The sequence below is a fragment of the Rousettus aegyptiacus genome, unplaced genomic scaffold (genome assembly GCF_014176215.1).
Source record: "Rousettus aegyptiacus isolate mRouAeg1 unplaced genomic scaffold, mRouAeg1.p scaffold_m13_p_11, whole genome shotgun sequence".
NCBI lineage: Eukaryota > Metazoa > Chordata > Mammalia > Chiroptera > Pteropodidae > Rousettus > Rousettus aegyptiacus.
In genome coordinates this window covers 72,167,952-72,177,846 of record NW_023416286.1, presented here as the reverse complement: position 1 = coordinate 72,177,846, position 9,895 = coordinate 72,167,952, and the positions used below count along the sequence as shown (strand labels likewise).

General features: G+C 40.4%; 1 protein-coding gene across 3 annotated transcripts in view; it reads left to right on the top strand.

Annotated features, from left to right (window-relative positions):
• The first annotated feature begins 5,392 nt into the window (after positions 1-5,392).
• The window catches only part of SLAIN1 (SLAIN motif family member 1), a 50,339-nt gene continuing 45,836 nt past the window's right edge, over positions 5,393-9,895 (top strand). The window contains exon 1 of one of the 3 annotated variants that reach the window (XM_016149317.2): positions 5,393-6,218. In XM_016149317.2, the coding sequence (XP_016004803.1) occupies positions 5,620-6,218 (599 nt within the window). In that variant the 5' untranslated portion in view covers positions 5,393-5,619. The remainder of the gene's footprint in view (positions 6,219-9,895) is intronic. The other 2 variants (XM_016149319.2, XM_016149320.2) reach the window with 2 other exon arrangements.

Below are 9,895 nucleotides of genomic sequence, written 5' to 3'. Positions count from 1 at the left end.
CCCACTGCCATTTACTCAGCTTCCAACACTCATGTCCTTGCAGCTGTGCCCACCCCTTGAAGACCTAAAGGATCTACCTTAAAAGGAAGATTCGTTGCCCCGCCATGCCACACAGACTTTCAAATGACGTCTGGCTTTGGTTTGTAACACTCCGGTGTGATTGCGTTTTTTGTTTTGTTTTGTTTTGTTTTGTTTTGTTTTACAGAGACTTTTATAAAAGCTCTGGAAATTATCAAAGATAATTATTTTGAATTAAAGAAAGAAAATTCTCTACCGCATTGATGTTTATGATGAAAGAGACATCTCGAAAACATTTCAAGAAAATAGACTGTTCTAAATCCAAATACTTTTGAAAGCTCTAGAGCAGACATCAAGTGTGATTGTTATTTAAATTACCGATTTTTTTGCCTACAAGATCCAAGCAATACCAGATTCATTTTTCTCTTTTAATAAATTTTGAAAAAAATTAAAGATGCTTTTAAATACGACGTTATTGCTCAAGGTTTAAGTAATCTTTCAAGAAGAGCACCCCTTATTCAAAAATGTCTATCTGTTTTGGGTAAAAAAAGTTTCAGAGTTTGAAAAAACTCTCTGAACATTTTTTTTTTTTAATCTTTGAATTTTAACATACCTCCCAAACCATTCTGGGATCTGTTCACAGGTCTCACATAGGCTATGAGAGTGCTTATTGACATTTGAAGAATTCAAATGGCTAGAAATGCAAAACAAAGCAGTGATGGTTCATGCTCTTTTGTCATCTGCACAGAAATAAGCATTGAATGAATAGCCATTGTACTGTCAGAAATGTTGCGCCAGCACTGGTAACTTTGTTGATCTTGGAAAACTACTGTTTTCTCGTCTATGCTTGGTGGTTTAAAGTTTCAGTAATATTTACTTGCTAATGAATCAGACTTTGTTCAAGGCATTCCTGACCATTGATTTTGCATTAGTCAATAGTTTTTATTGATAAGCCACTAAGACCAGAGCAGGGTATTCTGCTAGATGCTACCAAAGACCAGAAAGCAGATACTGCAGTTTATGAGTTTGGACTCTGAAGCCAGCCTGCCTAGCTTTAAATCCTGATTCTGCCTCTTACTTTGGGCAGATTATTTGACTTCTGTGCCTCAACTTTCTCATTTATAAAACAGGAATAATAATAGAAACTACCTTAAAGGGTTGTTCGGTGATTAAATAGACAGCTTAGAACAGTTGCTGGCTAGCATCTACTAAGCACCAATAGCTATTATTAAGATAATTAGTAAAAATTTTCGTTTTAATGGGAGTGATAGATTTGTGAGCTGTTCATAAAAACAACAAATTGATTACAGAAAAAACACCCTTGACTAAGGCATTAGAGCTGGGTGCTGCATCCTAGTTCCAGGGTCGCTTTGATACATTCTATATCCTGTCTGATAAAATGAACATCGAGCTTGCCTGCCTAGCTTTAAGCTTCATAAGCAGAACCAAATGAAATAATGTATACTTTCTACCTGAAGTCTTCCAAAAAATTTTAGCCAAAATTAATTGATTCTTCTTGAATGTTTTCTAGGTTGTTGGCTTGTATTTTCATCATGATACTTATCATACTAAGTCTTGTACTATAGTTAGTTGTTTATGTGTTTCTTTCTCTAACTAGATAAGGTCTTAGTGATGGAGACACTGTCTTATTTACTTTAAAAAAATCATCTAGCATTGTGAGTTGAACATAATAAACATGTAATATCTGTTTATTTAAAAGGGTTCTGAAAAGTATAGCTTGCAAACAAACTGAATTATTATTATTATTTTAACTACCACTATATGTGACCTTACAGGGTATAATTACATGTATCGTTGGCATGAATTTGAATAGCAGAGTTGGGTGGGGTCAGATTGGAGCAACCCACACAAGGATTGCAGGTTTACCCTGGAGATGTTTAGGGTTCAGTTCCAGACCACAGCAATAAAGCGAGTTGTAACCATCTTGCTGGTGCAGGGTCTTGGCTTCAATTTGTAAAAAAATTGCAACATTTGTGAACCACAACAAAGTGAAGCACATAATATGAATTTACATTTACATAAATTCTAGTTTTATGTATTTTTGTTTTCTTTCTGCATTATCCCCTTACATGAAAATACATACATTAGATGCAACAAGTGTTTTTCTAGCTTTTTATTGAGTGATATGTGAAATAATTATTATAGGGTCTGCAAAAAGACTTCTGATTCTCCCCTGTTTTTACCATGTAATAAATGAGGTTTATGGAAATAAATAATTAGTTTCTTTTCTAAATTCCAGCTAGAACTTGAAGATTTATTTATTTATTTATCTATTCTTTAAAAACTCAGTTCAATGTTTCTTTGCTATGTACTGGACACTGTGCTAGGCACTCCACAAAGTCAGTGGGAACTCATAGTATTCAAGCCTATTCTGGTGGATAAACAGGAGTATCCATTAAGATTCAAAAAAAAAAAAAAAAAGCAAACTATGTTGTCCAGCTGAATTAACTTGAAAACACAGTTGGGGATCTTTGATCGTAGTTTAACACATTAGGTGATTTTCTCCTGCAGTAAGTAATTGGATCTATCGAGAATGAATGCAGTGCTCGTATTAGGATTTGTCTAGCACACGGATTGGACATCTAAGTTTCAAGATAGATGGGGCTTACTCTTCGAGGAATTTTACTCTAAGGCAAAGGTATAGGGAAAGGGGTGTTGGACCACTAGAACCTGTTCTGGGAAGTGTCATTTTCGTGGCTGAACTTGGGCAAGTAACCTAACTTTGTTAGGTTATCTGTAAAACTGGGATAATAACAGGCTATTACAGATTTCCTTGAAAAATTAGATTTACAAATTGAAGAAGGAACCATGCTGCCTTTGCAGTTCTGCAGCTGGGTCAATTTGATATCTGTAGGTACTGTTAGAGGTATATGTGAAAAATACAAATCAAAATAAGTTTACTTTCTCTCTTAAAAGTCACTAGAATAACCAGGGTTCTGAGGTACACTGGAGAAATACACATTTCTTTATCTGGATTTGAATGTGTATGGATGTTTCTCATTAGCAAATGGTGTTCCAAATGTATCCATAAAAGCATGAAGTTTTTAATGAGACACGACTTTTCATTTTTCATATCTTCTTTGTAGACTCTGAACGCACTTGATGTATTTCATTCAAAATAAAAATATTTTAAAATTGAGCAACTATATATACAACTTCTTTCAAAATGCAAAGCTTACAAATTTGCATCAAAATAAAAAATCAAGAGTGCTTAATTAAAACCTTGACACCATCGACCTATTTAATTATGTGTTAAAGAGACTGGCGTCCTGGGGATACCAACTTAAAATTGGTGTGCATTTTGAGTCTCTGGTGTGTGTACATGTGTAATCCACAGAAGGGAAAAAAAGAAGAGGTGCTTTAATAGAAAAGACATGAGTCATTTCACACTTTTACAACAGGAAGAGGGCAAATTTGTCTTTTCAGAAGAAGAATGCAGAACAGAAATTTAGGCTAGAATGTTTCATCTTTTTCATGTATAAATTTCAATGAATGCTTTCCTTTTAAGCAACAAAGATTTGTATAAGTGTTACTTAGAGAACATAGTTCTAAAGCCTGACTACTGGTTGCTTGGATGTGTTCTATAGACCATATTGGGTAAATGGGGGAGGAGCAGGCTGTTTATTTCTTTCCTCTAGGGTGTATAAATTTCGCCGTAAAGTGATTGCTTTTCTTTGCATCTTAATTCTTGTTGTCTTCACTAGTCTGTGCCTATTCCCAATTTCTGCTGTTAATGTGGAACCCAGCAGCTCTTTGTTCTCATTGTGTCTGTCGTCTCCCTTTCTTTGTGTTGCAGGGACACTGCTACCCACATCTGCCACTGAGCATGCGGAAAAATCCTTCAATAGATTCTTTACTTAGGACTTTCGGTAGTATCATTCCACTTCTCCGGGTTTTAGTAATAACCAAATTATCCAGAAGATGGACTGAAACTTGGAAAGGTGATGGGTGGATACAGGTGGTTAGTCTGTGGTCTAGCAAGCTGGGGCACCAGAGAGAAAGGAGCAGGGTAGTTGTCACACATACTGATCTAATTTATGGAAGCTCTCACCAAGCAAGTTAAACACAGAACACCCACCCTCACACAGAAGCTAGAAATACAGGCTGACAACTGAGAAGACACAAGTGTTTCTGAGAAGGAAGGCGCAAAGCTATATCTAAAACTACCCCGTACAGTGTGCTAGCAGTTCCAGAGTCATGTGGTGGTACATTGTCACCAAGATTGGTACATAAAGTTCCTGAGCAGCAACCTTGACTAGATCATATATCAGCTGAAGATTAAAACTAGTTGTGCAGACTTCTCTCATAATAAAATCTCAGGCTTTCCTCTGATTGTGTTAAATATTCAAAATGCTGTCAACATCAATTGAATGAAACTTGATTGGGGTCTTCTGCTTAAAAAGCAACCCTAAGCAGATTTGCTGATGTTTCCCTTAAGATGTAAAAAATGGGTTGGCAGGTGAAATTAAGGATATTGGGGATAGGGTTCTGAGGCTTTCCGTTTTTCTTTTGTCTCCCAGCAAGTCTGATCTTAATTGCTTGTAGATTATTTAACAGATGGAGCACAATTTTACTCATGTGTCTCTCAACAATTTTTGCCTGTTTTCTACACTGTTTTTATGGCCAAGTGTTAGAATGGTGTTGGGCAGAGTTCGGTGCTGTCTTTTTAAAAAATGAATATAAGGATATAGATATACCGTATGAAAAAATGATTTTATTGGAGTAAACACTGGTGGTAATAGAATATTCAAATTAGACTGTTTTCTAATAAACTGAAGTGAACAACTGGTTCTTTAGCATTTGGCCAGTCTCCCTCTCTTAGAAGGGGGGATTTCTTCTTTCTCTTCTGACTCTTCTCTCCCACCATTTTGTTTCTGTATCACCAATTAGTGGATTGTCAGCATCATCGCGAAGTCTTTCTGTTTCACCTATTTACTTTTCGGTTCTTGGGATAACGTCCCCTAGCATTTTGGTTTCCTATAGGTTTCATTAGTTTAGTGGCCTAATGTTATTAAGCATAGTAGTGCTTTAGGAAGGTCGTAAACCAACGGGCGCGTGGTCGTTCCTACAGGGCTGGCACCTGCAGCAGCGGCTCCTTTGGAAGACGGCCCCGGGCTGGGAGATGCACGTAGTTCTCACTCTCCGCAGCTGGGTGAAAAGTGCCCGTGGCGGGAAAGTTCTGGTAAGGTCCAATCAGGCACCTGGGATTAGGTAGCGTGGGTGGGGGCGGGGCCCCGCCCCTGGGAAGAGCCTCCCCCTTGGCCGGTCCTCCACCCAGACCCCGCCCACACGGCGCCCGCGCCCCGCCCCGCCCTGGGGCCGTGGCTAAAACCCGGAGTCGCCGAGGCGCCCAGGGGACTGGAGAGACGCTCTGAGCATGTGCAGAGCAGCTCGGCGGCGGCAGCCTCGGCTCGAGGCTGGGGCCCGGTGCTGATGCGAGCAGCCGACTCGGCCTCAGCCCCGGCGTGGTCAGTCCCCTGGGCTGGGGCGGCAGGAAGGAAGCCGTAGCATCCCCGCTACCCGAGGAGCCGGCACGGAAGCGCGCAGTCCCAGGCGGCTGCGGTGCCCGCTGGGCCCACGATGATGGCGGAGCAGGTGAAATGCACCTCGGCGGGGGGCGGCTCCGGAGCGGGCTCCGGGCCAGTGGTGAACGCGGAGCTGGAGGTGAAGAAGCTGCAGGAGCTGGTGCGCAAGCTGGAGAAGCAGAATGAGCAGCTGCGGAGCCGGGCGGCCAGCGCGGCCGCCGCCCCGCACCTGCTGCTGCTGCCGCCACCACCTCCCGCAGCGCCGCCCCCCGCCGGAGCCTGCAGCCCGTTGGGTCCGCGGAGCCCCCCGGCCACCGCCGCCGCCTCGGGGGGCTTGGGGCTCGGGCTGGCGCTGGGCGCCGGGGGCAGCAGCAGTGGCGGCACCAGTCCCGCGTTCTCGGGGACCTACTGCCTGCCCAGCCCGGCGCCCTCCCTGCTCTGCAGCCTGGCGCAGCCCCCCGAGGCGCCCTTCGTCTACTTCAAGCCGGCGGCGGGCTTTTTCGGCGCGGGCAGCGGTCCGGAGCCGGGGGGCGCCGGGACGCCGCCTGGGGGAGCCGCCGCGCCGCCCTCGCCGCCCCCCACGCTGCTGGACGAGGTGGAGCCTCTGGACCTGCAGAGCGTGGCCGCCTGGCGGGACGAGGACGACTACACCTGGTATGGCCGAGCTCCGCTCCCTGACCCGCGACCCTGGCCTCTGAGGCCGCAGCGGCGGCGGGGAGGGTGTGGGCAGGAAGAGACACGCAGCTGCTCGGCAGGTGCCTCGCCGGGCGGTGAGCCGAGGCTTTACACGAGGGCGGAAACCTGCTTCTAATAGCTCAGGCTGACCCGACTGGGGATGTACGGATCCCCTCCGTCTCCTTGTGCTCTGCTTTCTGCTGTTGATTGGGTCCCTAGCGCCTCCTTAGCATTAACTGAAAATTCCATGCTAGCTCGTCTTTTTGTCACTCAGTCTTGCTCTTTCCCCCCGTCTTCTTTGGTAGTGACGGGGGATGGGTAGGGGTTGGCCTCAGTCTGAGGCTGTTTCTGTTCTTTCCTCCCAAACAAACGCTGGCCAGGATTTACGTGTTGTCCCTCCTCCCGTACCATCCCTCGCTGCCCCTCGAGATCCGTTCTTCTATTTTGGGTTGTGCCGTCCGTCGTACAACCCAGCATTTTCATTGATAGCATCTCATTTCAGCGACCGACTTGGTTTTCTAACAGCGCTGACCTCACGGGCTCTCCTGTTAGTAATTGTGTCAAAAATGAGAGCTTTTCAGGGAATGGAGTGGGCAACTTGAAGACATTATATTGCGTAAGAACCAAGGAGCTTTCTTTAATTTTTAAAATCAACTAGTGATTGAAGAAAAGTGAGATTAAAGAAACTATTTTTTCCGGAACTCCAAATTATCAGAAAACTTGAGGCTGGGAGCATTTATGCAGTTGAAATCTGGTTAGCTCTTTCTACTTTCCTTCAATGAGTAACCTTGCAAGGGGTTCTAATTCCTTATTTTTCATGCTACTTGCTCATGGACTAATTTAAATATACGTTCTCCAGTCACTAGAGAAGTAGTGTGGGACATGGTCAGATGGGTAGAAGCTTCAGATAGTGTGGAATTTACCTTCACGTGGGGAAAAATGAACAGCACTCACCTCTTCATAGCAGTGACTTGAAGAATAGTTGTCGTTCTATTATCTTGGGTGCTTTGATTTAGGACCTTTTTTTTTTTTTTTTTTTTTGCAAGCTGGGTTTTCCTCACTTTCTTTGTGTTGCTCTTGCATGATTGCACAGGAGGGAATGGGAAATGGAGACCCTTACTGGTTTCCTGCTGGGAACTGTGGTGTTTCTTTTCCCTTACACTTTTATATGAGAACTCTGTAAAGTGCATTAACTAATTGGTTTGATTCTGAGAATTGGAACGTATGGAGAATGTTCATTTATAAGGCATTTATCCTCTTTAATACTTTTCAGCTGCTGTGCCAGTAGCTCAAGCTGTAAAAATCAAAACAACTCACCACTTTCTGGAAACTTTAAGCCAGTCTTTAGAAGCTACACCTTTTTTTTTTTTTTTTTGAAGCCAGGCTGTATTGTAATCTCAGTTTCAGCCTGAGTATGGTACCCAAGAATGCTCTCGTGGTTCTTAGGTTATCACTAATAACTATAAGCTCTTATGCCACTCTAATGTTATTTTAGATTAAGTCCCCATTTGGCCTTTTCTGAATATATGCACTTAAAAAATAGAAGGAAACTTATTCATATTTTCGATAGAGATAAATTCTATGCTTTAAAATATTAGTACTTAAAAACTATACCATTACTATTATAAGTGAATTAGATTGGTGATATATCTAATTTTATTTTAGCAATATAAAACTATATATAAATATAATTCACTTCTTTTGAATGAATTTCTACCATATTTAGTTGTCATCCAACTATTGCTTGTATTTTATACCTAAAGTTGGCTTTTATAGTTTTTTAAAAATCAAAATACCTTTTTTTTTTTTTTTAAAATCACCTACTTATTGGGATTAGCCTGTTGGCACTTCAGATGGTTTGATGCAAATCTAAATTGTAGCAGGTTTTAATAATTCATCAGATATATAGGTGAATGAATCATTGCTTTGACACTTTACAATGTTTCTACAGACAAATGGCACAGTATTTATAGAGTATTGTATCCTCCTCAAAACAAACCTAGGATTAGAATCCCAGGTGGAAAAACGGAAGGATCATTAATCTTAGTGGGATGAACTTAAAATCTCTTTTAAGGTCACCAGATTTACAGAAAACTTTCTATCATAACATTTTATGCATTAAAATATTTTTGTATTGTAATATTTTTGCCTGTGGATGAAAAAATAATCAACAGGTTTTACTCCACTTGTAAATGCTTGTAGTTCCTTTATCACTGAAAACTGTATGTCCCTGTCTTGTGGTCTCATCATGGATTCCATGATATGTTTGCAGGATGGCAACTTATTTTTATTTTCCTTGTTTATTAGGAAAAAAACTGGAGTGGATACTATGTACTTGATTATTTTAGAAATATTTTAAAAGTTACATTTTCATCATGAAAGTCAAAACAAGGAAGTGAAATAAGGTTGCAAATCATTCCTCTTATCCTCAATTTACTACCATAACTCAAAAGTAACCCTGTTGACATTCTGTAGGTCCTTCAAGATAAAAACACAGTTATACACATCAATCTGCAAATAGATACACATCAGTTTTTTTATACTTTAATTGAACAAATCTTGGATATCTTTGTCTTCCTGTGACAGATGCATAATTATGAAGGTAAAAATGTGATGCATCAAGTTACTATTAACTGAATCACCTGCAGTTTTTTATTCATTTTTATCATGATTTCATCCTAACGAGTTGAAATTGATATTTGATAATTTATTTAGAATAGCCCTTCCTGCTAAGATGTCCTGTCTTCAGGAAGGAAAGTTCACAAACGTAGATCAATCATTGAACATTTTACAAGTTCTTTCATGTAAATCTGTTTTTTTCTAATAAAGCAGAGTAACTGTTCACCTTTTATTAACAACCTGGACTACATTGGGCTCAAGAATTATGTGTAGTAGGAAAGCTGAATTTGTAGTCAGTATTTGCTTGTTGATAGTTCATTGGATGATGAATGGTCAATCAGGTGTCTCAGATCTGTTTTCCAAACAATTATTTAATCTATAAGTACCTTCTGTTTATAACAAAACAAAACTTTGATGTAAGAAAAACTGTGTTCTGCTTTTCATTTTGATGAAAAGCTTTGAAGCTGAACAGTTGTCTTATTTCTTCAAATACTTTTCTCAGCTGAAGTTAAAGTATTTAATTCTGCCATAATACAACCTGGTTATCTTTAGTACAGTGCTGCTAGAATTAAATGTCTCAGGAAATTAAAGATGATTGAGATTCCAGAACCTTAATTCTTAAATCCAGTTATTCTAATCCTATGGTATTTCAGCTCCGTTATTTCAGTGTTGAGAGACTGGAGCCCCGAGGTGAAATGACGTATGTAAGGTCCTGCAGTTATTTACTGACAGAATTACGATCAAAATCCAGGTTGTTTATACAGATTCAGAAGTGTTTGCACCAGTGGTATTTTTTCTCAGCTTTGATGTGACCCATTAGTGGGATATAGTCAGTTTTTGGATTGACCAGCATTTCCTTTTTTATTTTTTAACATTTAAATGTTATTAAATTAACTTTTAAGTTTATCTTGCATCTTTAACATATCAAAGTAACAGATATTTAAGTTATTTTTTTTTAATGAAGTGCAGTAGAATATAAAATCAGTGCATTATATCTTAACAATAGAAACTCGTCTTGCATAAACTTATTTTAGTTT